General features: G+C 38.1%; 5 protein-coding genes and 1 long non-coding RNA gene across 12 annotated transcripts in view; 3 read left to right on the forward strand and 3 right to left on the reverse strand.

Annotated features, from left to right (window-relative positions):
• Window positions 1–1,177, reverse strand: part of rock2b (rho-associated, coiled-coil containing protein kinase 2b) — a 45,706-nt gene extending 44,529 nt beyond the window's left edge. For 2 of the 5 annotated variants that reach the window (XM_073856155.1, XM_073856154.1), the window contains exon 1: window positions 525–1,177. In XM_073856155.1, coding sequence (XP_073712256.1) covers window positions 525–624 — 100 coding nt within the window. In that variant the 5' untranslated portion in view covers window positions 625–1,177. The remainder of the gene's footprint in view (window positions 1–524) is intronic. The other 3 variants (XM_073856156.1, XM_073856158.1, XM_073856157.1) reach the window with 3 other exon arrangements.
• A 1,561-nt stretch (window positions 1,178–2,738) lies between these two features.
• Window positions 2,739–15,405, forward strand: ak9 (adenylate kinase 9). Its single transcript, XM_073856159.1, has 35 exons — window positions 2,739–2,867; window positions 2,957–3,020; window positions 3,105–3,157; window positions 3,669–3,765; window positions 3,903–4,015; window positions 4,212–4,373; window positions 5,022–5,138; window positions 5,405–5,479; window positions 5,830–5,931; window positions 6,013–6,152; window positions 6,235–6,557; window positions 7,039–7,161; window positions 7,272–7,418; window positions 7,532–7,643; window positions 7,791–7,873; window positions 8,159–8,206; window positions 8,410–8,604; window positions 8,694–8,827; window positions 8,989–9,192; window positions 9,282–9,581; window positions 9,668–9,789; window positions 9,867–10,086; window positions 10,213–10,326; window positions 10,399–10,614; window positions 10,742–10,960; window positions 11,165–11,375; window positions 11,467–11,668; window positions 11,777–11,923; window positions 12,090–12,307; window positions 12,688–12,884; window positions 12,969–13,138; window positions 13,233–13,331; window positions 13,483–13,585; window positions 14,789–14,903; window positions 15,091–15,405. Exons 1-35 carry the CDS (start codon window positions 2,757–2,759, stop codon window positions 15,330–15,332), a joined length of 5,298 nt encoding a protein of 1,765 aa, XP_073712260.1. The 5' UTR covers window positions 2,739–2,756; the 3' UTR covers window positions 15,333–15,405.
• LOC141350585 (uncharacterized) lies at window positions 2,862–6,237 on the reverse strand. Its single transcript, XR_012358667.1, has 3 exons — window positions 6,030–6,237; window positions 4,227–4,361; window positions 2,862–3,943 (listed from the first exon to the last, which is right to left on the reverse strand). It is a non-coding gene; the product is annotated as an uncharacterized lncRNA (long non-coding RNA).
• Window positions 15,406–16,078: 673 nt separating the features above from the next.
• On the forward strand, window positions 16,079–19,894 carry ppil6 (peptidylprolyl isomerase (cyclophilin)-like 6). Of its 2 annotated transcripts, XM_055186337.2 has the most exons (8): window positions 16,079–16,231; window positions 16,337–16,432; window positions 18,698–18,886; window positions 19,002–19,064; window positions 19,155–19,302; window positions 19,374–19,433; window positions 19,534–19,669; window positions 19,754–19,894. In XM_055186337.2, exons 1-8 carry the CDS (start codon window positions 16,154–16,156, stop codon window positions 19,863–19,865), a joined length of 882 nt encoding a protein of 293 aa, XP_055042312.2. In that variant the 5' UTR covers window positions 16,079–16,153; the 3' UTR covers window positions 19,866–19,894. The 2 variants fall into 2 exon arrangements, with proteins under 2 accessions (XP_055042312.2, XP_055042313.1); XM_055186338.2 differs by lacking the exon at window positions 18,698–18,886.
• A 1,926-nt stretch (window positions 19,895–21,820) lies between these two features.
• Window positions 21,821–25,707, forward strand: henmt1 (HEN methyltransferase 1). Its single transcript, XM_055186334.2, has 6 exons — window positions 21,821–21,981; window positions 22,121–22,236; window positions 22,826–22,960; window positions 23,067–23,249; window positions 23,449–23,629; window positions 25,065–25,707. The coding sequence occupies exons 1-6, from the start codon at window positions 21,892–21,894 to the stop codon at window positions 25,569–25,571; spliced, it is 1,212 nt and encodes a 403-aa protein (XP_055042309.2). The 5' UTR covers window positions 21,821–21,891; the 3' UTR covers window positions 25,572–25,707.
• Window positions 25,704–27,876, reverse strand: part of fam102bb (family with sequence similarity 102 member Bb) — a 44,713-nt gene continuing 42,540 nt past the window's right edge. For both annotated transcript variants that reach the window (XM_073856164.1, XM_073856163.1), the window contains one exon: window positions 25,704–27,576. In XM_073856164.1, coding sequence (XP_073712265.1) covers window positions 27,534–27,576 — 43 coding nt within the window. In that variant the 3' untranslated portion in view covers window positions 25,704–27,533. The remainder of the gene's footprint in view (window positions 27,577–27,876) is intronic.

Below are 27,876 nucleotides of genomic sequence, written 5' to 3' on the forward strand. Positions count from 1 at the left end.
AACATCATAAGACAAACAATATCATAAATCACTTCTCCTGAAATAAACCCAATACAAACTATGTATTGTTTTTGGTCGTTTTATGATTTAATAGTGGTCTGATTATCTAGCAGATTATAACACCTAACCAATGAACCCAATAATATTTTTAGAAGAAACCAACAGATACAGTTTCCATTAAAACCAATACAAATTCTATTATAATCTTTAATGCCTATTAAAATGTATGTAGTGATATTTGTTGCGTGTTCCCTTTAAAATTAAGTCATGAGAAAATTAACCATGCTAAGTTACAGTTTAAAAAAACATGTTACTGGAGTAAAAACCATGGCCGATAGTAATCAATCACCAAAAAAAAAATGGTTACTACACTTTTACCACAAAAAACATGGTTAATTTTCGTAAGGGTTGTTAATGATATTTGTTGCGTTGCAGTAAAGCATGTAAAATCAGATTTCCTGTTGTTTATCCAACACTTTTGTGTAGCATAGCCTACTAATAAATGACAACAACTCAAACCCTTACCAGCAAACTCTCGAGATTCAGCGGTGATCGCTGATCCTTGATCAATGTCTCCAACTTCCTCACCCGGTTTTCTAAAATCTTTTCTGCTCCACTCGACATTGCAGCAGCTCCCGGTAGACATCAGACTTTAAAATCCTTAAACAAGCTTGTCACTGCCTGTCGTGACTTAGTGCGACAGGCACATCAAAACTCTCAGGAACTCACTGAATGAGTTGCTCAGACGCCAATACAACAGAATTATAAAGTTGTTCCCAAATACATGACGGCGTCTTCCCTCAGAATCAAAGGTTGCGACCCACGCCAGCAGGAAGCAGTGTGTATTTCCCGCTGCGGTTCAAAGTTACAATGAAAAGCACCTTCCGTGTCAGGACCTGTTGAGAAGCGCACGGTTGATCTTCTCGAGTGTGATCTGTCTCAGTCAACAAGCGTGGAAAATTAGATTTGAATTGTATACGACAAGCAGATTTGACTATTAATGGTGTCCCTTATTGCCACTGCCAGTCAGTGTGTTTCTTTGTTGCAGTGCGTGTGTGTCCCTCCCCTGCGGACGCTGGAATTCTTGGGATCTTATCTAAGCCATCGCTTTAACCGGTCTACCGTCACTCTCTAAATACAACACCATATACCAGACAAGATATATTTAGCCGATTACATACATGTATTTTTTACATTTCTTCCTGTTTGATGGCACGAGTAACCTTATTCTAGATTAGACTACTGTAATTATGAGTGTTAATTGTTACGTCGTAGTCACCACCAAATATGTAGGTTACCTTATACGTAGCATTACTAAAATTAAGATGTTTACACGCGGTTAATGGTATTTGTAAATTAATCATATAGTAACCACAAATGTATGGTCTCACTAACATTACCAACCATAGCCTATTTTTTGTATTTAATCAACCCACACTTCGCTTTTAAAAGCAATTATTATAATTTTGAAGAGGTTAAAACTGCACGTCTATGTAGTGAATACTAATGTTTACAATAGGCTATTTATTTATTTATTTTTTCCATTATTTCAGTATTCATTGTCTGATTATATTTTCTATTATTTGACTATATCTCTATAAGGACCAGACACAGCTCCAGCACTGTTGTGTAAATGGAAAACAGCTGACACGGTTTGTGATTTATAAGGCCGTATGACACCGCAGAAAATCAGAGATCTTAGCTACCAGGCACGTGATTGTCCTTTATCAGCAAGTCAGTCCTTGATTGTAGGCCTACTGATAGAGAAAACATTATATAACACATGAAATGTGCCTCATGTCTAAAACTGGTTCTGTTTATGTCAAAGTTTGTGTGTAATATGATTGAATATGATAGATGCCAGAGGTAGTAGTACTCAGGAAACACCCACTTCACGCATGCAGACCTCTGTGGAACGAGGAAGAAATTTGGCTCAGAAAAGTGTCCCCAGGGCTTGGCCTATTGCAGTAACTAGAAGAGCAGTAAGATAATCAATTCACTATTAATAAATAAAAGTAAAAAAAATCACATCAAATACTAAATATTTCTGTTTTTCTTCAATTGGTCGTTACGTGTTTAATGTGTGTACTTTAAATAGCACTTAAAGTAAATGGTCTGGTCAGAGTTTATTAGCGTCAGCAGCAGAAGCTCAACACTGACATCTGGTGGTAAATCGTTAAAGCGAGCTAAGTTAATTAAAAGTTAAAAAAATGTATGTTGGCAATAAAACGATTCTGCACAGATCTTATAAAAACCTGTTTTAATAATTAAAGGCATCACATGATAAAAAAAATTAATAAACATATTATAATTTAGAAGTCCGTTTACTGCCTGACCATATTGTTGTCGGGTGGTTACCATGGCGATGTTCAACACATGAAGTGCGGAGAGATGGAGTTTACAGTCTGTTGCTGCAGTTAGTAATAAAAGTAAGTATAAAATAAAAAATAAAGATAATTGTAATTTTTGTGGACGTATACATGATTTCAGAAATTAAGAAAAAGGTATTTGATTTGACAGACAGTTGTAAATAATCATAATTAATATCATCGCTGCACAAACGTACGCTAACGTAAACATAACGTTAGTTAGATTGTTCGGCATGTGGACACTAAAAACATAATTGAGTAAAATAAACTATAATTGAACCGTATAACCAAATGTCTTTTTGCCAGAAAATGGTTACTGAGCTTAATAGTTTGGCAAGCTTGTTAATGGATGTAAACAAAAAGCTCTGAGTAACAGACGCCTCAACAATGTCAACCAACGTACCCACATTCCCTTTAGTGGATAAACTACTGGAGGACGAAACAGAGAGAGAGATTCTGCTCTCCAAACCAACATGTTTTATCATCATTGGAAAACCAGTGAGTCTATCTATCTAACATAAAATGCAAAAAACAATTATTAGTATTTAAAATGCGTTTCATTGTGTGGTTATTTGTATTGTTTATAGGGTGTTGGCAAATCTACTCTTGCCCGAAAATTATCCATGACTTGGAATTGCATCCTCATTGATGGTAATTTTGGTCAGGTATCTTACAAGATTGCCATTAGTATATAATATGAACCTCCTGACTTTTTAAGTCTGTCCCCCTTTTTAGATACAGATCTTCTCAGCAGCCACATTAGAGATAAAACTGAACAAGGTATCCAGGTGTGTATTACAGTTGTTTTTTAAAGAGGACATATCATGAAAATCTGACTTTTTCCATGTTTAAGTGTTATAATTGGGTCTCCAGTGCTTCTAGCAACCTAGAAAATATGAAAAAGATCTACCCAATAACTTAGTTTTGGTAAACCATTCTCTGCATACATGTGAAAAAATAGGTAATTGAAATTTGGCTCCCCTTGTGAGGTCAAAAGGGGATAATCTGCACTATCCAACCATGGCACTGCCATTTAGAGCAGAGATCAGCTCACTTGCATTTAAAAGGACACACCCAAAAACTGAAAATGTTTGCTCACACCTTTAAATTGCCAATTTTAACATGCTATAATAAATTATCTATATGATATTTTAAGCTAAAACTTCAAATACGTACTCTGGGGACACCAAATATTTATTTTAAATCTTAAAAAAGTCTTGTAAAATGTCCCCATTAATATGTTTTGAAACGTGTTCACAACAGAAATAGCTGATAAATAGACCTATCTTGTCATTTCAGCTCTTTAAGATTCTGTCTGAAGGAAAAACTGTTCCAGAGGAGATAATAGTCAAGTTAATTGTTGACCGTCTCAAGTCACCTGATATACAACATTATGGTAAGGGTGTGACTAATAATTCATTGAAGATAATATAATAAGAGCATAATTACCCATAATAAACAAACACGTATAACTATTTGGTGTTAGTTAACATGCCTTGTTTTGAAATCCGTTTAAATATGGTGGTTGAACAGGTTACGTCCTGGCTTGTTTACCATCAATCTCAGAGGAGTACCTGAAGATACAAGAGCAAATAGATCTGATTAAAAACCTAAGAATGCCACCGGACTTCATCATTAACATCAAGGTGGCCCTTTATCATTTCATAATCTTAATGCTATTCATAGTGATCTGTTCTGAGCTGGATTTAAAGAAACTTCCTTAAGATATCTATTGGCTGGTTACACAAATATTTTTTTCTATTAGCAACCATTATATTATTGTTGATATGATAAGTCGTCAATAGCAAATGCATGCATGGTTGTATTTGTGTCTGTGTGCAGTGTGCAGACAATGACCTGATACAAAGACTGTCAGGTGAACGTCAACATCCCGAGACAGGCCGTGTGTTTCAGAGTGAGAAGTTGAACGCTGTAATGAAAGAATCACCCAGGAAAAGCAACAAAGTAGAGGAAGATGAGGAACCAGAGGAGCTGGATGAAGAGGTAGAGGAAAGACAAAAGTGTTAATTGAGTTCAATACGTTATTGCTATTAAACTCTAGCTCAACTTGTAACACATACTGCTAGCAATAAATACCAAAGTCATGGTATAAGTTTTAGATTAAAGGTGCAGTGTGTACATTTTAGCCCCATCTAGTGGTGAGGTTGCGAATTGCAACCAACAGCTTAGTCCACTGCTCACCCCTCGCTTTTGAAACACATAGAGAAGCTACGGTAGCCTCCACCGGACAAACATGTTATCGTCGAGGACAACTTCGTAAAAAAATTTGTCTGTTAAGGGCTTCTGTAGAAAAATGGCTGCACAAAATGGCCACTTCCATGTAAGGGAAGTGTATGTAGATAAAAAGGTCTCGTTCTAAGGTAATAAACACATAACGGTTCATTATTAAAGGTCTTTATACACTCCTGATAATATAGTTTTGTATATTATTTTGCATTTCTGTCAAGAGATCCTTCTAAAAATTACACACTGCACCTTTAAAATGTTTCCCACATGCATATAAAAATAATTATAGATATACCCATAAGTTTCACATGTATGTTTCTTGAATAAATTCAGCACTGGTAAATTTTAATGGCACATATGGGTTAACTTTATTAATATTACCTAAATTATATGTATCTCTTTAAGATGGAAGCGGTGGAGCTAGACAAAGATATGATCAAGAATCTAGTGAGAGTGAATTACCCGGAGAATGTCAACAGCAGGATTTCGCTTTATAAAAACAACATACTTAGACCTCTAGAGGTAAGAACACTTAGTGATCCAATCTGTGAAAACCCAGTAAAATATTTTTTTGTGGTTGTTTTTTCATAAAATCATAATGTAAAGAACATTCTATTAAAATATAACCTTAATATATTTCATGTTGACTAATTAAGACAATGTCAAAGGTTGAAATCAATGATGCTCCTAACCTCTTATATAGATTATGAGACTTTTGTCTGGATGTTACAGACAGGTTTGTGTCATTTAGTTAACATTATGTTGTTTTACTTATGTTTGATGTGTAGGATTACATGGCAGAACATAACCCCCCATACTTAATTGAGCTGAATGGAAACGAAGACCAAGAGGAGCTTTTTGAGGTGGGTGACCTCTATTAAAGCCGTACTGCTTAACATTTAAAGGCGGAGTCCACGATGTTTGAAAGCCAATGTTGATATTTGAAATCCCCTAAACAAACACGCCCCTACCCCAATAGAATCTGTTGCTAGACCCGCCCCACACATACGCAACCCGGCAAGGATGTTGGTTAGTAGACACGCTCCTTACTGCTGATTGGCTATAAGTGTGTTTTGGTAGTCGGCCCGTCTCCTTTTCCAAAGCGTTTTTCAAACATCGTGGACTCCGCCTTTAAAGCTGTCTTGAAATTCACCTCACCCCATCATTCAAATAACATCATTTCGATTTTTTTGCTTTATTTGCATGTCCATAGTCAGTGATGTATCGATTGGAGTCCATGGCCGTGAGACGTGCAGCCGCACCTGTATCTTTGATGTCGATAGAGGAGGCGGAGCTAGCCGATCAAATGGACATGGTCAGATACCACACCTCTCTTATTCCGAACTGATCAATGCAGAAAAGCTTAATTTAAAACTGTATTACCCGTCTCTTATAGGATGGGCTGTTACATACCCTGTCCTACAGTAAGATTGTCGCACCAGGCTTTCATTGGCGAAGAAGTCAATGGTCCTCCACTTGTCCTGTGGCTCTCAAAGAGGGCAGGATGATCAAGGGCAGACCCGAGTTCTCTGTTGGGTTAGTGAACAGTAACAGATTGAAAATCTTAAATGTTAGTGAATGTTAATATACAGATATGTAACTTTTTACTCCCTATTAGCTTCATGGATAAGATCTACATCCTTTCGTCTCAGGAAGCTTTGCAAAAGTTCAAGACAAACCCTCGGCGATACCTACTGCCGCCCATGCCCCACCTGCCATGCAGGGTGTCCGTAATCGGGCCACTATGCTCAGGAAAAAGTACAATGTCTGCTTTGCTAGCAAAGCATTATGGGGCTGTAGTGGTAGATGTAGACACTCTGCTAGAAAGAACCGAGGCTATGTTCAAACAGGACATGCTGGACAGAGCACGTCACAATGCCACAATCGCAGCCCTGGACAGGGTCAAGGCCAGGATGGAGCTGGAGGCTACACATAAATCAGGTTTGAATATAATGTACTAAACAAATAAAGAGGAATGTTTTGAATAACATTGATAAGCAAGGTCTTGGCTTTTGCATTTGCAAATTCTAAAAAAACATTTCAGGGTTGAATTTTAAATACGTGTAGGTTCATGTTAAAGATGGCATTTATTTATTTGTTCAGATAAAACTGATATGGGCAAGTCTGATGAAAACTATGTAGGTTAGGCAAATTCACAGCCCAATTGGAGTTCACACAACAGTGTTATTGATACAGTAGTGTATATTCAGCATTGTGAAATCTATTCAACCAATTGGTGATCTAAATGTGAAAGGCATAGTTACAGAGAGTCTCAAATGCGCAAACCGTTGTATATTCCAAACTACGCTCATAATTTTGTTTAATTGATTGTACTTCTAGTAAAACAACTAGTAGTTCTAGGCAATAATAGATGATTATATTTCTATACTAGTTTGGTAACTTGTCATTTTTACAATCATAGAGGTGACACAAGATCACCCAGATGTTCAAGCTCTTGTGGAAGAAGCTATGAAGGAGGCAGAACAATCTTTAGCAACAGCTCCGCCCGAGCTCTGTTTGGAGGCCCTGGAGAAGCTCATAAAAGAGATTGATTATCAAGAAACTATTAATATGTCACAAAACATCCCAGAAGTCATAGATACAGATCATCATTATTTGTGTTTAAGATTACCTGTATCATGTTTGTGGGTTGTTAGATTGATGCTGAAGATGAGGATGGTGGATTTAAAAGAGGTTGGATACTGGACAACTCCTCCAGATCACAGCTGCTCACCATTGAGGAGATACACGGTGCTGTAACGCCTGATGTCTTATTCTGTCTGAAAGACAATAATGAAGAAGGTTAGAGAAAAATGTATTATGTGCATGCATACTAACTTATATTATAGGTATAGGCTTAGCATAGGTTAGGCACAATGTCCATGTTGTTGTAATGGTCACTCGTTGTCATAAAGGAAGGACAGTGCTAACCAGGATGTATGAAAAGAACAAAAAAGAGGTGGATCGGGCTGTGCTGGCTCGTCTACAAGAAGAACAGAAACTTCAAAGGGTACAAGAAAGCACATTGTGAGTCTGGAGACAAGTAAACACCTGTGGAGAAAAAAAATCATTACACTTTTAAGACATGCCATTCTTATTATGTCATCTACGTAAGCAATGGACAGTTGTACAGTCCATTTTGGAGGCAAGATTGTTGTGGTTATGTTTTTTTAGGAAACACACTGAGGATACAAAGAAAGCTTCACAGACTACTGAGACTCAATCCAAACTTGATCCTGTATTTGAGGAATCTGATGGTATTTCCCTAACATCTCACATATTAACAGGTGTGTTTATAGTGATTAAACCTCTGGAGGTCTACTTGACTGCATCATCCAGCTGTGTTGGGCAGCATAATGCTCCCAATGGTTGTGGTCCCATTGCATATTTGCAGCTCTACTCAACTTTATCACAAACTCGTACATGGCTTCCAGCTGATTTGTCATTGAAAACTGCTGTCAGCATGACATCTGTTATAGTTTTAAACTGGGATTGTGTTCCTAAACAAGTTATGATGAATACCTTGCTGTATGTATTTACAGATAAGTCTGATGATGAAGCCAAAGTTTCAGTTACATTAAATGATGATGGTATGTACTCCTGTTATCTATAATAAATCCACACCCCTTTCCCTTTTGTGTATTGCCACTTTTGATTTTCTGACTTCTGGTGTGTGTGTGTGTGTGTGTGTGTGTGTGTGTGTGTGTGTGTGTGTGTGTGTGTGTGTGTGTGTGTGTGTGTGTGTGTGTGTGTGTGTGTGTGTGTGCGTGTCTGTATGCGTCTGGGTATACAGAGGTGGTGCTGCCAATGGTGTGGGAAAAGGGTTATCCTGAAAGTCCAGAGATGGATGCCTATAGTTTGGAGCTGAAGCAGTTTTTAAAGGACTGGGAAAGCATGGAGCACGCCATCAACTGCAGCTATGCCGTACTGGACATCACCAACAAAACCCCACAGGACATCCTCAAAGAGATGGTTCACCATATGCAGAGTACGTGGAGCAGACTGTCTATCCTGATGGGTCACTTTTTCACTCCCCATATATTCTAACCTATTGTTCTCAATTTCATTCTCTCTTAGGGCCATTTAAGTACACGGCCACAAAGGTGTCTAGTGAAGACCTGGAATCAGAGGAAGAAAATATAAAAGCATTGGCACAGGCTGAGAAACCAAATGATGATGATGAGGAGGAAGAGGAAGAAGAGGAATCTGAGGTCATCATGAATATTAAAGCAGCAATCCTCACATGTAGCATAGTCATTTTTTATGAGATCAATATTTACTTTATGATACTCGTTTATGACCCTGCCTATAAAATCCAGCATATGTTAAGCCGACAATTAAAAAAGCACTCTTGTGTTTCTGATGGTCTCAGGAGGAGGTCACCTTCAAGAGGCAACTGGGAGACACTAAGCATTTTTGTCCAGTGGTGCTGAAAGAGAGGGGCACACTACACCCGTGTCTGGATGAATTCACTGCCAAGTACAGAGAGAAAGTCTATTATTTATCCAGCACAGAGGCACAAGACAAGTTCATCCAAAACCCTGAACTCTACACTTCAAACGTGGAACAACTAAAGGTAGGATTATAATTGAGAATTCACAGCCTTGTTATGTCTTTTTAAACGTATCATCTGTATAACTCATCGCCCTCTATGTGTGCTGCCAGCCACCTGCGCTGGGGGTATTCATGCTAGGAGTGAGGGGCTCTGGGAAGACCACCCATGGGAAATGGCTTGCAAAGCAGCTGGGTGTTTTCTACATCCAGTTCAGAGAGCGGCTCCAGGAGATGATCCTACGAAAGACCCAGAAACATGTGTCATATGCAGATGATCCCGATCTCCCTGAGGAACCTCCGGAGGATCTCAAGGTCATGCTAGAAGCTCAGACTCAGAGTACAGTACCCCTTCCTGATCCAGGAGACAAGCCTGGTCATGAGGAGATCGCATCTGATGATGCTGATGTAAAGGTAAGGGGTGTAGTAAGAGCAATAATAAAATCTTTGTTTTATTGCATTATTAGTTAGCAAAGGACTTCAGATAATGGTGTTTATAGGAAAGTCCAGAATTGACTGATGATGAGGAGGCCATAAAAGCATACCTGCAGGATGGAGATCCTCTTCCACCAGAGATACTTGAAATGGTTTTATTACAATGGTGGAATCAGGAACCTTACAAGTAAATGAGTTCATCATGAAGTTTATCAAACATTTGTGCAACTTTAGTGTGTGTAGCTTTCAACTTATCTATCGCAGGTCCACAGGGTTTATTCTAGAGGGATTTCCTCAAAACCAGGAAGAGGTGTCCTTCATGGTGGATCACCACTTGTTTCCAGACAAAGTGGTAGTGATGTCAGTAGAAGTGGCTGACTTGGTGCGCCGTCTTCTGCCTGGACGGCTCACGTGCTGGAGAGAGAGGCGAGACCGCAGACGAGAACAGCTGGCTTTGGCTGCAAAGATGAGGCACGAGCTCAGGGTGAGAGTTAAAGAGACTTTTAGTTGTAAAATCCAAATGATCCTTTTAAAGTGAAGACTGAAACTTATGAGCTACAACTGATATTTAGTTTCGAATGAATATGCACTGGTCTGTGTCCAACTACAGGACAAGGCCATCACCAAGAGAAGAGCTGAGCTTATGGCTGAACATTCTCCTAAAACTTCAAGCTCAAGACTCAATCTCCAAACCCCTCCCAAAGAAGAGGTCACTGATCATACGGTACCTGTTCTGTCTAGTTTTGTTGAATGATTTTATGGAAGACTGTTCTGATTGGAGATTCTGTTTCATCAGGAAAATGAGGAGGAAGAGGATTTACAAGAAGAAGGAGAGGAGATTGACGAAGAGGAGCAGGAATTGAAAGAGATTGAGGCCATGCTGTTGGAGGAGTTTCCTCCTGTGGAGGATGAGGTAGAGGAAGAAGAAACAGAAGCCAATGCAGAAGAGAGGCTGGAGATAGAGATAAGCCAGAGGTTTGAGAAGGATAACAACAACCTGACCAGTATGATGGTAATGATTGAGGCTTGTCTCATATTACAAGCAAATTATAAGTTATCATCTTTTGCATGAGTATCACCTTTTCAATTGAATATCATTACTTCTGGAGATAGTAAGTGAATATGTTTTATTTTTGTAGGAATTTCTTACAGAGAACCAAATCCCCCATCTGGATATAAACACAGGCCGCTTGCCCCGGATTGTAAGGTACCAGCTTCTCCAGGGAATCAAACCACTGGTGGTAAATAGAGACTCTCTTCTTCTGAAGTGCCAGCCAATCAGCTACAGTCTTGCCCGAAGACTCCTGTACTCTTCCTTCAAATATCCCAGTGCCTTTGGGTATTGGGATCCTGTTTTGGTAATGCTGATCTACATGTTTTTACTGATTTTGTGAATATAAAATCATGTCTATGCGTACTGTAGATATTGCAAAATACATCACAGGAAAAGATCACATATACATTTTTAATTGAGCTCAAATCGACTTCTTTGCCCTCATAGGCTAATACAAAAACCTATGGAAACAGGTATACTAAAGATTACTTGCTTATATGTTTTGTAGTACGCAGAAGGAGATTTTATCCAGCCTCTCCATTGTCCTTCCAACACCTTCCCCGTCATCTTGCATCAGTTCATCTACTTCTTTTCCTCCAAGGAGACACGCAACACTTTTATCCTTAATCCAATCAAATACCTCAGGCAACCAATGCCCAGTCCTTCCCTGCCAATCAGATTGGTTGTTATCGGCTCATCCAAAGCAGGCAAAACTACAGGTCATATTTCATTGAAATGCAGTACACTGGTTATGCAAAAATGTGTATTTATAGATTCAAGAAAAAAAAAATTCAATTTGTGTGTTCTCAGTGGCACGGATGTTTGAAAGTAAGTTCGGTCTAGTTCGCCTTTCCATTGGTGATGCGATACGTACAGTGCTGAACAACCAGGCCAGAACTGAACTGAGTCATCAAGTGCTGAATCATTTGAACCAAGGCCTGACCGTACCTGATCAACTGGCCATCCAGTGCCTTGAGGTGGCATTGATGAGCCCGGTCTGCAGCACTCGTGGGTAGGGAACACTTTTTACTTTTTTACACCACACACAGAGTAATAAAGTAAATGTTTAACAGGAGTATGCCATTGAGAAACCTACAACAAAAATTTGTGGTCCTCTCAGATTTGTGTTGGACGGCTTTCCGGTCACCAAGCAGCAGGCTGAGTTGATGGAGTCGTGCAGCATTATTCCTATGTTAGTGATTGAACTGCAGGTGGACACGGCGGAGGTGCTGAGGAGAGGCCTGAGAGACAGGGAGAAAAACGACAGGTCAGACCTGCACAAATATGTACAGAACTTTATAAATGTAATCAAATGTGCCTGTAGGATTACTGTCTATATAATACCTATTCCTCATGTCAAATTTTGGGACATTACATTATTTGATGCTCAAATTTCGATTTAAGTGAGTAGTAAGATTCGCTTTCTTCAGCAGGCCTTACCCAACACACGACAGCCCACAAATCCTAAACGCTCGCAACTCTTGCTTCATGCGGGAGGCTGAAGCAGTCAGACTCCACTTTCAGCAGAAGTATCACAACTGGATTCCCATTGACGCTCGCAAGAGCAAGTGGTGGGTGTGGGAGAGAGTCTTAGATGAGGTTCGCATTAGCATGAAACACATTCGTGCTTACCTGGAACAGATTCACACAGGTGAGAGTGCAAATCATAGTCATACATAGATCCTGGCGGAAGAATTGTATACCATTGGCGAGGACCATATTGTGTAGGCTGAGTCTTAAAAACATACACGAGTGAACAGGAAGCTGTTTTTTTAGAGAAATGTATAGGTCATTGTGCTTTTATCCAGAAAACTGCAGCTCCCCCTTTTACTTCTAGAGTTTATAGGGCATTCTTGACCTACCCAATATGGTGGACTCATTGGGATATCACAGCAATAGATCAAAGATGTTACACAATTTCACTCTGTGGTACAAATTACACCATTTGACAATCCATTACTATGCATGAAATTTAGACTAACCTAACATCAAAATGGTAAATTCTCTTACTTACTATTGTGTTCCTGTCAGGCCAGGCTGCCTGTATATACAGACTATGCATTACCCCACAAGAGCTTCAGTCTCGACTGGGTGAGTTTGGGCAGTACTGCCCTGTAAGCTTGGCTCTCCATCGTCATCTAGTGGATTGTTCCCATAATACCTCACTGGAATTGGCAGCAGAGTTCAGGGGACACTTCTACAAAATGGCCAGCAGAGAGTTTCTAGAGGTAAAGTGTTTGATAGTCCAACAGTAGAAAAAAAGTTTATGCATCACTTCAACTCACTACCTCTTCTTTACGGTTTCATGACAGAGATTTCTAGAGTCCCCAGAGCAGTTTGTGGCTCCTGGTTGTCCTCACCCACTGCCTCCTCCTTCCCTGCTGCCTCATAAGCTGAATGCAGGTCAGGTGAAGAGCCGATTCCCTCAACAAGTGGAGATGAAGGGTTTTTGCCCTGTGACTTATCTGGATGGACAAGAAAGGTAGCAAAAAATTACAATTATATACAGTAAATTATTTTCATAAGCAGTCTAAAAGCTTACAAATGCAAGTTAATGTTCTTCTTTACATCTGTAGATACGAGGCCTTGGTGCGTGGAAAATTGGAGTATGCTGTTGAGTATAGAAATAAGATCTTTATTTTAGAGAGTGAAAAGAAACAGGAGGAGTTTCTTCGGTGAGTATGAATAATTTGGCTTTGTGGGAATCCCAATTGGCTTGTTTTTGTGTTCGTTACATAAAGTTTAACTAGATCTGATAGTATACTAGTAGAAACATCATGTAATATGACCAAAAGCACAGGAAATTCACAGAAGAACTGTTTTTAGGTTACCAGAGATCTATTGGGATCTGAAACTTCCACATGAACTTCCTCCCCTTGAAGATTCAATCTTACTATCATCTCTACCCATCCAAGGCTATTTGGAACAAGTAAGAGAGCACCAAATCTAACAGTCTGCTATTTTAATTATATATTCAATTAACATGGTACTGTACAGTATGTACTTATTTTTTTCTTTAAATGTTGTTTATGATAAATCCTTTTAACCTAAACAAAAATGTACATTTATTATAATAACATTTCAACATTTGGGTTGGAAATTTATTTTAGTACTGATCTCATAATTAAGGTGACATTTGTTTATTTAACCCCTTAAAGGAATATTACATTTTCTTAAAAGAAAAATCCAGACAATCCACTCACCACCATGCCACCCAAAATGTTGATGTCTTTCTTTGTTCAGTCAAGAAGAAATTATGTTTTTTGAGGAAAACATTGCAGGATTTTTCTCATTTTAATGGACTTTAATAGACACCAACAATTAACACTTAACGTAACAGTTTTTTTCAATGGAGTTTCAAAGGACTTTAAACGATCCCAAACGAGGCTTAAGGGTCTTATCTAGCAAAACGATTGTCATTTTTGACAAGAAAAATAACAAATATACACTTTTAAAGCACAACTTCTGGTCTAGATCCGGTCCAGCGCGACCTAACGTAAATGCGTAGTGACGTAGGGAGGTCACGTGTTACATATATAAAACGCACATTTGCGGACCATTGTAAACAATAAACTGACACAAAGACATAATTAGTATCAGTTGACATACAACAACGTCGGAACGGTCCTCTTTCAACACACTTGTAAACACTGGGGCGGAGTTTCGCGTTCGTCTTCTGTGACCTCTTGACATCATGACGTATTGCGTGGGGTCACGCTGGCGCATCACGACCGGATCTAGACGAGAAGTTGTGCTTCAAAAGTGTATATTTGTTATTTTTCTTGTCAAAAATGACAATCGTTTTGCTAGATAAGACCCTTATGTCTCGTTTGGGATTGTTTATAGTCCTTTGAAACTCCGTTGAAAAAAAACTGTTAAGTGTTGAATTAAGTATTAATTGTTGGTGTCTATTAAAGTCCATCAAAATGAGAAAAATCCTGCAATGCTTTCCCCAAAAAACATAAATTCTTCTCGACCGAACAAAGAAAGACATCAACATTTTGGATGACATGGTGGTGAGTGAATTATCTGGATTTTTCTTTTAAGAAAATTGAATATTCCTTTAAGTTAGTTTAGTTCTAGATAGATACTATAGTTCAAGATCTTTCTACTTGTAATTTTTTTTTTGTAGAGTGTGGCGTTATCAGTCATCAAAGCCATGACTGCAGTGGGTAAACTCAAGCCAAAGTTTCCCTTTCTCAGTGTGAAGAGATCTGCTATACTGCATCTGGCCTTTTACCTGAAAGGTGCCATATATTTAGTTTTTTTAGAATGGCTTGGTATGAGGGGATATTATTTATTTGGCTAAATTTTTAAATAAACCCCAAAATGTGCCCAACTAATAATATTTCAAAGTAAGATCATTTCAATAGAGGAAAACAACTTTCTAATGGCTGATCTTATTTTTTTCTGTTTACCTTTTCACCCTCACAGCATTTAACAGCAGTAACCCTGACTACATTCGAGAAAAGTACAAAAGAAAACTTAAGGAGTTTGAGGCAGGCTGTGAGCTTCTCTCATACCTGGGTACCGCTGTGAGGAGGTACAGATCTCCTCATGACGTACCTCCAGATGTTTCACAGATGCTGGACAAGTTTCTGGCCATGGAGAAGTGCACAAAAACAGCTTCAGGCCTGATACAGCTGGGTGGCAGTCAAAACAATCACAGTATTTAAAAATCAGTCCTGGATTACATTAAAATCAGTCAACTTGCACTTGCATTAACTATATAAAGTGTTTTAAATTATATTTGTTGAGTGTTATTCATTTGAATGTTAAAATTGACCTATACAAACAACATCAATTTTATTAAAAAAAATAAAATAATAAACGACAGGCAGGCTGTATATTTAATAATTTTACGGAACACTGCAGTCTGTGTCCCAATTTTAAACGCTGCGATCACTCGGTCCTCCAAAGTCCACGAAGAGAACCGAAATGAGATGGTCTAGCCTTCGCAGGATCCACACGGAGACGTGTCTGACTTATTAAAATAAATATGGAACCAGAAAAATATAAATCTTATTTGAGAAAATATCACACATTGATGTAGATTAAACTAACCAAAAAGTAAATCAAATTAATCAACCTTAGAAAAATAAGCAACATACAAATAATATTAATAAAAAACATAACTTATATTACTAAAACAGTGACAAGAAACTTTTTTCTGTTAAAATACACACATTTATTTAAAAAAGGTTTACATGTTTATTTTAAGATATCCATCCGTCATAGGCGCGCAATGAATCTCGGGATGGCTGTAAAGGATCCTTCGTTCTATCCTTAACAGCGCGGAGAAATAAGGACGCATTTTGAGGCTTCATTTTTAAGCATGCTTCGAATTGGGACGGCCTTCCTACCCTTTAGTCGCGCTGAACATATGGCGCTGAATACGTCCATCGACGGTCACAGCCTTCGGCAGCTACGCTCTGTCATCTCACTGGGGCGCGCGCGTATCTATTACCATGGAAACGGGACGCTCTGCCTTTACAACATGGCGTCCAGAGCACATTTAGAAATAGTCGGTCTGATAAATAAACATCATTTTCAAATAGCCAAAGGCATTGCAGAGGTAATATTTGAAAAAATATTTACTACTTTGTTTTTACATTGTAGCTAGTGAACTGTCCAAATAAAGATACTAAATCACTAAAGCTCACTAACTTACTGTACATAGGGATTGAAAAATAAATACACGGACTCGTTTGATGATCCAGTTTTTCGGCCGCTGCTGGAATGTGACTGGCATGAATATTTATCTAAAAAAAAGATGGTAAGACACCGATTCACTCTGATTCCATTATGATTTTATTTTAAAAGAAATCACATTCTGTTCACGTCTCACAGTGTTTAAGTACTAGAAATATGGATACTGTCTCACACTTTTTCATGTTTAAATGTGAATTATATAAATAAATAAAAAAAATTGAGTGAAGTTAGAAAGTATTATTTAAAAGTAAACAAAGCTTAAATTAAGTTTGGAGAGAACTGCTGTGTAAGATCAGTAAAATTGACAAAAAAGGCTGCATGACTATGACAACAATCATAATTGCAGATTATTCAGATCGCTTTTGTAATTGCGATTATTATTGCCGAAGAATAGATTTTGTATTGAAGTTTTGAAATGTTTTATAACTTTCTGTTTAGAACTGATGTGTTAAAAACAACACAATCAGTGTTAGTTTAGGGACAAGACAACACTAAATGTGTTAAAAGCGGGTATGCCTCATCTTGAAAACTGAAGCTGCTGGCTCTTTGATCTGGTGGCTGGCTGCAATACAAGTCATAAACCCCGCCCTCTTCATGCAAACGAACAATATTCGTGTCAAATAAAAAATACACTTCCAATAAATTTTTCCGAAAGATGGTCCTTTAAGGTAATCGTTATCAGGCTGATATATGTTTATTTTGGTTAGTAATTTGATGCTATAGACCCTTTTACTCTTTGTACACAGTGATGACGTGGCAACGTATGCCCGCGCATTTTGGTAACGGAAGTATGGCAAGAATCAGCAGAGAAGCAACACAGATGGAGAAAGTTATTTTAAAAAGTTGACTTTATTAACTTTTTCAACACAGCTACCAGATCCATGTACTAGTGGAGTGGATAGAAGACGTTAGCAGATAGCCAAAAATAAAGTTGCTAGACACATACATATACTGGTATATTATATTAGTGCAACCAAACGCAACAACCAGACATTTTGATGCTGGGAAATCATTTAATAAACTTTCTAGAACCAATGGGGAATAACACCACTTCTGTTTCCAAAATGCGCGCAGGCTATTTGATCACGTGAGCTGTAAAAGGGTCTATAGAAACGGGGCTTGATTGATTGACATTTGTGATTGACAGCTTCAAGGTCAAGGAAGCGGCTGGAGCACAAATTTAGTGTAAATAATCTCTAGTGCATTTCTAGTGAGAAATTAGTATTGTAGTTTTCAAATTTGGCATTCGTTTTTACAGAGGCGTGCTCTGTTTATTTTTCAAATAGAATTCCATTTTGTTGCCTATGTAGTCTGTCCGAATACGTTTCTCTGAGCTGCCTTCATGCCTCCGAAGGCATTGCCTTATAGACCCTTTTACAGCCCATGTGATCAAATTGTACACGCATTTTGGCAGCGGACGTGGTGTTGTTCCCCAGTGATTCTAATGTGTTAGCAACTCAAAAAGTTTATCAAAACGGTTTTCCAGCATCAAAATGTCTTGTTGCACTTACGGTTGCACTAAGATAATATACTATTATATGTATCGGGTCACTGTATATTTGGCCATCTGTTAACATCTTCTGACACATAGTATAGTACACTAGTACACACGGATCTGGTAGCCGGATACCATTTGATAAAGTCAACTTTAAAAAAAAATTCTCTGTCTGTGTTGCTTAATCCTGCTGATTTTCGTCATACTTCCGTTGCCAAAATGCGCACGCATGTCATCAATTGTGTACAAACAGTAGGGGGGTCTATGGTGCAGCGAGGCAACAAGTTAGCTGCCTAGGCTTACAATGGAAGGAAGCAGCGTCCATCTTTTTTTTTAAGTCTATGGTTAAAAGGAAAAACACAAAAAATTTAAAAAAATTAACACATCCTTTCTTAGAGTGCATGGTAAATTCTTAAACTACATAACATAACCTAAATAACAAATAATTATGGAAGTTTTGTTGTCAGTAGAAATTCCAAAATGAATGGCTAAAGGACACGTCAACTTATCAATTTTACAATCTCTGATTCACTGCTGCATTTGGTGCCAGGAGAACATACTGCCGAAACACAGTAATGAGCACAAATAGACAGCTGTAATTGAGGCTTTTGGTGATTATGTAATTGTGCAGCCTTAACTGTATCTGCAATAAAAGATTATTTTGTACTTTTGAGGCATAAATTAAATTACTGAGTAAAAAGTTCAAACATTGTCCTGGAAATGAAAGAGGATTCAGTTTTAATACTGCTCGATTAAAGAATACATTTTGTCTAAAGTACTACTTCAATTTAGTAATGACAACGTGTAAAATCGTTCATACCTCTACTTCTCAAGGAGCTAAATGGAGAAGTTTGGCAGTACACCAGCTGTCTGATGTGCTTTGTAAACGGTCAGTTACTCGGAGATGAGAGGAAGCTATCCAGCTGGGCCGAGAGAGAGTGGAAGTTCTCTTTCCGTCGACCACTGGCACTTTACAAAGCCCTGGCTGAGGAGTATTACAGCCAAAACCTACGAAGCACTGGGGTGATTTAATCCAATGAATCCATAACCATATTCCATATTCATGAGACTTTAAATTTGGCAACAAATCATTTCTTTTTATACCTCAGATTGTCTAATCAACTTTCATTCACCACAGCACATTTTTGTTTATATGGATATCGAAACTGGTGGAGAAGCAGCTGGCAGACTGCTGTTTGAGGTAAGGAGATTTTTTGTCTTAGTATTTATATTTGTTTCATTCTTTACCCTCGGTGTGTAGTTTTTATTTGTACATTAACTTTTGTTTGAGCTGTTTTCAGATCTTTGTCCAAAGACATGTAGGAACTTTAAGGCCTTGTGCACTGGAGAGGCAGGCATGTCCAAGAGTAATCTTGAGTTGAGCTACAAGGGTTCGATTTTCCACAGAGTTGTGCCAAATGGCTGGGTGCAGGGAGGAGGTACGACACTGGTAGATTTATACACACCATTAAACCTTTGTGACTAATTGCTTGTACGGTTTCTCTTACAGATATTTCACCTGGAAGAAAAGGCAATGGAGGAGAGTCTATCTATGGTCCAACATTTGAGGGTAAATTTAAGAGTAAAACTGTGTACAACAAAATTTTGTTGTACTTTGAAAATTGTAAAATGACACTGACTTACAAACATTACATCACTTTCCCTAACAGATGAAAATTTTGTTGTCTCCCACAATAAGCGTGGGATTCTGGGAATGGTTAACAGAGGTCCACATAGCAATGGTTCCCAGTTCTACATTACTTTACAGCCAGTTTCCTGGATGGACTACAAATATGTGGCTTTTGGGTAAACTTACAACATATAACTCCAAAAGATTGCATATTCATTTCAAATTAAATTTCCGTGTCACATTGTGCCTTTCTTTTCTAGGCAACTCGTGGAAGGCACAGAGGTTTTGAAGAGACTGGAGGAAGTGCCTACCTATAATGAGAGACCAAAACAAGATTGTGTGATAACAGCATGTGGAGTGATTGAGCCCTGAGTTCTCACATACAGCAAATGGAAAACTTTTAACTTGTTGTAATATATGTAGAAGTGACTTTTTGTCTGCTTTTGGTAAAGGTATAGTTCACCCAAAAATTAATATTTTGTCATAACTTTCTGATAACCACAAAAGACGACATTTTAATAAATGATGAAAAGCACACCGCTGGTGAAAACCATTGACTTCCATAGTAGGATAAACAAATACTATGGAAGTATTGTGATAAATGATGATGAAGATATTTTAACAAAATATGGTATGCACGGAGTTGATGGTTCCCATTGAATTCCATAGGAGTTGTTATTCCTATTATGAAAGTCAATGGTTTTCACCAGCTCATCAGTGGCAGCCGAAGACTTCATTTTTTTTTTTTTTGACGGCGCACGATCAAAGCTTGTCAAAACATGTATTTTACCTATCATGTGTGTGGTGCGTCATGTCAAAATACATGCCTGCTGCAGACGCTTCAAATGGGTTTACCATAAAAAGAGACGCTAGCTTTAAATTTAAGTTGAAAATTTTTAAATGTTATACGTTTTACCATTCACCTTAAAGAGCACCTATTATCCGATTCACGTTTTTACATTTTCTTTGGTGTGTAAGTGTGTATTAGTACATGTTAACGATTTATCGCGACCAACGTAAATCTCTTTTCTTGGACTACAACACCCGGATTGTAGGCAACAGTTTACTTCCTGGGATTGGTGATGTAGTACAGTGGTTCTCAAACTGGGGGCCGCAAGATGGTGCCAGGGGGGCCCCAGTTTTATGAGATTTTATAAAATACATTAATTTATCATGAATTCTGTTTAATTAAACCAAAATAATATAAGGCTACTAACCAACAGCACTACTTTGAATTATTTTATATGTTTTGTTTAATTAAAATGTTACATTTTAGCACAAATTTGTCATAACTTTTCTTTGGTGGGCCGCACGCTGATAAAGTTTGAGAACCACTGATGTAGTAGACCGACACTATCATAATTCTTCTGCTTCAGACTGACAAGCCTGTAAGTTAACTCCTGTTAGCATTGTATTGTGACCAAATCTTTCAAACATGGTAAGGAGCGTCACATTACCGGCTGACGTCAGAGGTATTCAGGCTGATCACAAGGTGCAGATTAGCTGGCCAATCAAGGACACAGAGCTTTTCAAATCTGTGCATTTCAGGAAGAGAGTGAAATCTGGAGCTACAAAAATGTACGGTATGTGGAAAATAATGTGGTTTTAACCATAAACCACGCAAACACATTGTATTATACCAAATGCACAAATTGAAAATTTGAAATAAGTGCACTTTAAATAAGAAAATTTAAGTTGAAAAAATGTCAGATTTTATGTACCAATTTGAAGTAATTTTTAAAGTTTAATCCAACTTTTACTTTTTACAGTGTGGTGCATATTTAAATACATTTAAATGTAAATAAATTTGATATATCTTGATCATAGCATGTAACTAGTCCAGCCACTACTGAGTATAAAATTTTGCCTAGTTTGTTCAAATAAACAGCATCACGATAATGAGTTATTATGGTAATTTAAACACGTTTAACCCCTTGTGTTTGGAGTTTAAAAGCTCAGCTCTGAAAAGAACTTAAAGGGACAAAAATTACATTCATCATATGTGCAAGGTTTATAAGGATATAGCCCAGGACAATGAATACAAAATATTACCACAAAAGAGAATGAACAAATAATATTAAAATATAAATGTGTAGTCAACTTTTTGTTTATCTATGCATTCTGTGTATTTAAATAAAACTTAGATTTTTCTGCCACACTATTTTGTCCTGTAAATACCTTAAAAGTTGAGTGTTATTACAGAACAGTAGGCTACTGTATAGAACAACACATGGTTTTCTGGTGGCATTGGTTTGTTTCAATTATCCCTGTTTTTAAGTTTTAACTGTGTTAAAATCTGAATAAAACATTAAAAGCATTCACACTCTGCCCTTAAGTGCTCCGTCAGTAGATACAAGTATATACTTGATGTGTTTACTGAGGACAGTCAGTCAGCATCATGACTAACGTTACACCGTTTTCTCCTCCGCTTTACATGCAGAGATATCAGTTTGTTGTTGATTACGTGCAAACCTACAGACCTAGAAAGGTAAATACATTTCAGCTGTACATTTTAAAGTATATCTGCGCTGGATTTCCCACAAAATACTTTGACGCTTGGCACGAGCTAGCTTGCTAATCAATAGTATTGACCGCGAGTCTTACCTTGAACGATTTCTCCATCGCAGGTCATCGATTTCGGATGCGCGGATTGTCGTTTGCTTAAAAAACTCAAGTTTCATCGTGACTGTATTGAGTTACTAGTGGGAGTTGATATAAACGCTGCTGCCCTTCTGAAAAAACGGTAAGTCATCCTGTAAACACGGTACCAACTTAATTACTGAGTTTTACCATTACTGAGTTTTATGGGGCGGTTTCCCGGACAGGGATTAGACTATTCCTAGACTTAAACACTTTTAAGAGCTCTCCAAACTGAAAACAACTTGCACTGATATATTTTAAAATACATCAGTGTCCTTTGTTTTACCTCAAAATGTACACAGGTAATGTTTTTAGTAAGGCATGTTTGTTAAAACTAGTTATATTTCCTAATTAAACTAAGGCCTTGTCCTGGATTAAGCTAATCATGGTCCGCCCCTATATGTAGTGTTTTGGGCCATTTTTCTATTTCCATTTTTTTTTTTTTAAATTTTTATGTAACGTGGTGGTTCATTTTAAAATTTAATGATGTTTTTTGGTTCCCATTGGCCTGATGAAATCCCACCAATAAAAAGAAAACAATATATTTTCTATTAAACCCAATACAATTCTCATTAAATCCATTAGAATCCCTGTGAAGCTTGGATCCAGATAAGAAATTAAAGGAATAAAACTTGAATACTATTTGGTTTTTAGGACTGTACTAATCACTGTAACTACATGCACTTTTTCAGGCGTACTTTGGCACCGCTCATGAGTGACTATCTACAACCAGGTGAAGGGCCTTTGACTATTGAGTTATACCAAGGCTCGGTGACAGAGAGAGAGCCATACACCAGAGGATTTGATCTTGTGACATGTGTTGAGTTGTGAGTATTGTGTACCATTAGCAAAGACTCTTATCATACAACTGTCTTTTTAAATAAACACGTGCCTGATAGGTGTAAAAATAAAATACGCTCTTGTGCTATGAAGAATCGAACACCTGGAGCTTGTGGATGTGGAGAGCTTCTCAGAGGTGCTGTTTGGGTACATGGCACCGGCTGCCGTCATCATCAGCACACCCAACGCAGAATTCAACCCACTGCTGCCAGGCCTGAGAGGCTTTAGAAACTACGACCACAAGTTTGAGTGGACCAGAGCTGAATTTCAAGCCTGGTATGTAAAAATATTGTATCTAATATTAACATTTTTAAGGTGTCCAAAATTAGTTAGTGCATTCAACAATTCTCTGGTATTGAACCCATGATGTCTTGTCCTTAACAAAATGCGCTTCAAGTTAAGCTACAGGAATGCTTAAATGATGATCATGCTATGCTATATTTTTTAGGTCATAACATAAAACTTTCTCTCATAGGGCTCAGAGAGTTTGTGATGAATATGGTTACTCGGTACAGTTCACTGGAGTTGGTGAAGCCCACGGCTGCTGGAGAGATGTGGGGTTTTGCACCCAGATTGGTGTGTTTCAGAGAAATTATGATGAGCTAAATTGGTCCACGAGTAATGCTGATCGATTGGAACCCTCAGTGTACAGACTGGTGAGAACCCATGAGATGTTGCAGTCATTTTTTCTGAGGTAGGGCTGCCTAAACTCGGTCTTGAAAAGGCAGATTTCCTGTTTAACCAAATGGCAGTGTCGTGGTTGGATAGTGCAGATTAAGGGTGGTATTATCCCCTTCTGACATCACAATGAGAGCCATATTTCAATGACCTATTTTTTCACATGCTTACAGAGAATGGTTTACCAAAACTAAGTTATTGGGTTGTTCTTTTACACATTTTCTAGGCTGACCCAATTATAACACTTGAGGATTAGTCCATTTTCTTAAAAAAATCCAGATAATTTACTCACCACCATCTCATCCAAAATGTTGATGTCTTTCTTTGTTCAGTCGAGAAGAAATTGTTTTTTGAGGAAAACATTTCTGGATTTTTCTCATTTTAATGGACTTTTATGGACCCCAACACTTAACAGTTTTAATGCAGTTTAAAATTGCAGTTTCAACGCAGCTTCAAAGGACTCTGAACGATCCCAAACAAGGCATAAGGGTCTTATCTAGCGAAACGATTGTCATTTTTGGCAAGAAAAATAAAAAAAATGCACTTTTAAACCACAACTTCTCGTCTTCCTCTAGTTGTGTGATGTGCCAGCGTGACCTCACGTAATTGCGTAATGCTAAAGGTCAGGTGTTACATATATGAAACGCACATTTGCGGACAATTTTAAACAATAAACTGACGACATTAATTAGTATCATTCCACATACAACATCGGAACCGTCCTCTTTTTCCACACTTGTAAACACTGGGGCGTAGTTTTGATACATCATCCGTGACCTCTTGACGTCATGACGTATTTTGGAGGTCGCGCTGGCGGGTCACAGGACCGGAGGAAGATGAGAAGTTGTGGTTTGGAAGTGCATATTTTTATTTTTCTTGCCAAGAATGACAATCTTTCGCTGGATGGGACCCTTGTGCCTCGTTTGAGATCGTTTAGAGTCCTTTGAAACTCCAAGTTTAAACTGCATTAAAACTGTTGGGGTCCATTAAAGTCCATTAAAATGAGAAAAATCTTCTTGTTTTCTTCAAAAAACATAATTTCTTCTTGACTGAACAAAGAAAGACATCACCATTTTGGATGACATGGTGGTGAGTAAATTATCTGGATTTTTTTTTTTGTAGAAAATGGACTAATCCTTTAAATATGGAAAAGTCCGATTTTCATGATATTTCCCTTCTTTAAAGTTGTTCAAATTTATTCTTTAGCAACTGCATCTACTTTTGATATTTACGGTGCGAAATTTACAAAATATCTTCATGGAACATGATCTTAATATCCTAATGATTTTTGACATAAAAGAAAATGAGTAATTTTGACCAATACAGTGTATTATTGGCTTTTGCTAAGTTAAAGACTGTAAATTTCTTTCATATTACTTCAAACATGTCATCTGCATCCGTTTTTTCTCTCAGTTATACAGAGTGGTATATCCAAGCCTTTGTGATAACAACATCTACCACAAGACGTTGCTTAATGAAGTCGTCTACGAGGCACAACACCTGAGACAGGAATGGCTTAGGAGCAAAAACACAGATCCTTACAACAATCCACACGTCCACTATTATCCATTAGCGGACGCAGTACAGCATGGAGCTGTAGGGGGCGCAGCCGAGCAGCAGCAGCCTGTTTACCAGCAGGGCGGCGACATTTGCGTCCCCTTGTCGTGTGTATGGTCCAGTCCCAGAGTGAAAGCGCTGTGTGGGTCCCTGCAATGTCTGAGGGAGAAACTGCAGGATGATTTGGTGATGAGGTTGAGCGTTGACGGAATGGTGTTAATCCTGCCTGCTGCTGATGAGGATGAAGAGTTAGAGGAGAAAAAAGAAGAAGAAGAAGAAGAAGAGGAGGAGGTGAAAACAGGTGTAGCAGACAGTGCAAAGGAGGACTGGGATGAAGAGCTTGCAAGCTACGGTAACGCATAACAGATCCAGAAAAACAATATGTTTGTTAGTACAAAACTAAAAAGTTTTGCAGCGAGATCTGTAAATGTTTATGAAACTATTAAAATGGTCATGTCCTATGGTTTATAGGATATAAGAAGCATATAAAACGAATCGTGTTTAATCTGTTTTGGTTTTATTTAACAGTGCATGGTACATACCAGCAACATAACAGAACATATGGCATGAAAGCCACTATTGGTCAAAACATTGCAAGACAGTCAAAAGCAATGTCAACTTTAAACATCAGACACGGTACAATTACAGGGACCAAAAACTTCACAGAAGAGATAAAGCCACCGTGTTTTTACGACATGTAAAGTACCAGGACTAACTTACAGGTAAAAGTAAGGGAAGAAATGTTGAGTAATGGGGAGGAATGCAAACGTGCATCTAGACAAAATTGAAATCTAGCAATATCACCAAAGCTCAAATTCATAAAAATAGACTTTAGTTTCGGCAGTAGATCAATTAAAATGTAAAAAAATCAAGTTATTTCTGAGCGAACGTGTGTTGGTTACAAAGCCGAACAAATATTCGAAACTTCAAAATATTCGCTTTCAAAAATAAAATAAACCTGAGATGTGTGGCCCAGTTTACAATTAAATCCCAAGTGTTCACTGTGGACAAGATGTTTTAAATGTGCGATAGCAAAGTCTACACAATGCACATTAAGGGCCGGATGCTCGGACACATCGATTACGTGTGACACCCATGCATTTCTACGCTAGTAGTTATTTCTAGACAGTTGGGATACGATCAAGTGCTACAAATATTGTACACGCAGTCACGCACGCACTTCACTGCTAATCCACACACATACGAATCACAAAAGTGAATTTATACAACAGTGAATAGCTTTTGAGAAGATATACAGAGGGATTTGATATCCTCTGGTACTGTATAGCTGATATAAGAGACTTTTTAAAATAGCATTAAAATACTGTGATACATCAAGTACAACAAAAACATCCTCAGAAATGATTTTGTAGTGTTATATGTTTAAACAGAGAGGACTTGTGCTAAACATTAAGCATTGCTGAAACGCTTCTCATTCACCATCTGACTAAATGTAGCATCAGAACAGCTCGGCTGAATTTGTCTTTGTTCGAAAGCAAGCAGATTTACACGGTGTCATAATACGTCGCTGCAAGAATCTTATGAGATGCATTATATCCGATTATGGATTTGAAGGAGTTTACAACCAGAACTGCATAAAGTAGCTACATATACATACAACACAGCTGCAGATGTTCTGCTAGCTTTAAATTCAATAACTTCAAGTTTAAATTCCTCTTTTGGCAACACAAACAAAGTAAGAAATACACGTTTAATGTGTACAGGCTCACTGGACACTTGTGAGGATCTCCCATATGAGTCCTTAAATTCAAAGTGCTATTCAGATTGACTTTTTTACACGACACATACGCAAGCTGAAACACTGTTGGTGTTAGTATAGCATGGGGTTGGACTGGATAGGGCGCATTGATTTCGATTCGTACACGAATAAGATGAAAGAATACTGGTGAGTGCATAACAGATACAGACATCACATCTGTAGACCGAAAAATGTAAGGATGTCCAATCCGTCAAATGGCTCATAAACATGTAAATAAGAAGATATACCAACAAAAACTGTGATATAATAATAGCAAGGAGAGAGCAGATGATCTTGTTGTTTCGGCTGATCTGCAGTTACTGTTCGCAATGCAGATGTATCAAAAGACAAACTTTACCTCACAGTGAAACAAAGACATCAGTACATCAACCTCATACTGAGAACTGTTCTTTATGTACCAGCAGAGGGCACTGTTTCGTCGAAATAGGATCGTGACAAACACTTCTAATACAAGAGACATGAAAATCTCTCCATCTCTTCATCCCTCTCTCTCCTCCCACGAAACAGACTTTGGTTTTAGACACTTCTCCTGGCATCTTTCAACCCTAGCGTTTAATCACCACCTGCTCATAGGCACCGGCTCCAACCCTGAAAAAAGAAGAAATCAGCATTTATATACAACTTTCTTTTTCGGTCAGACATGTGTATTATTACAGTGGACTTTTCCAAACCTTTTTAGGATGTAAATTAAATCTTTGGTGTTCCCAGAGTACATTTGTATACTATAAAATACCATATAGAGACAGAGCGCAGCGCGTCATAACCTGAAAACCACGCCCACCGGGGGGGAAAGCACTCCAACCGTCTCCATTGACTTTGTATTGCGAGAGGCCGCCTCATTGTCATTTCTGGCTTAACAAAAAACTGAATAATGCCTAAAAGCTGCTG

The sequence above is a fragment of the Misgurnus anguillicaudatus genome, chromosome 18, assembly GCF_027580225.2.
Source record: "Misgurnus anguillicaudatus chromosome 18, ASM2758022v2, whole genome shotgun sequence".
In the NCBI taxonomy this organism is placed as follows: domain Eukaryota; kingdom Metazoa; phylum Chordata; class Actinopteri; order Cypriniformes; family Cobitidae; genus Misgurnus; species Misgurnus anguillicaudatus.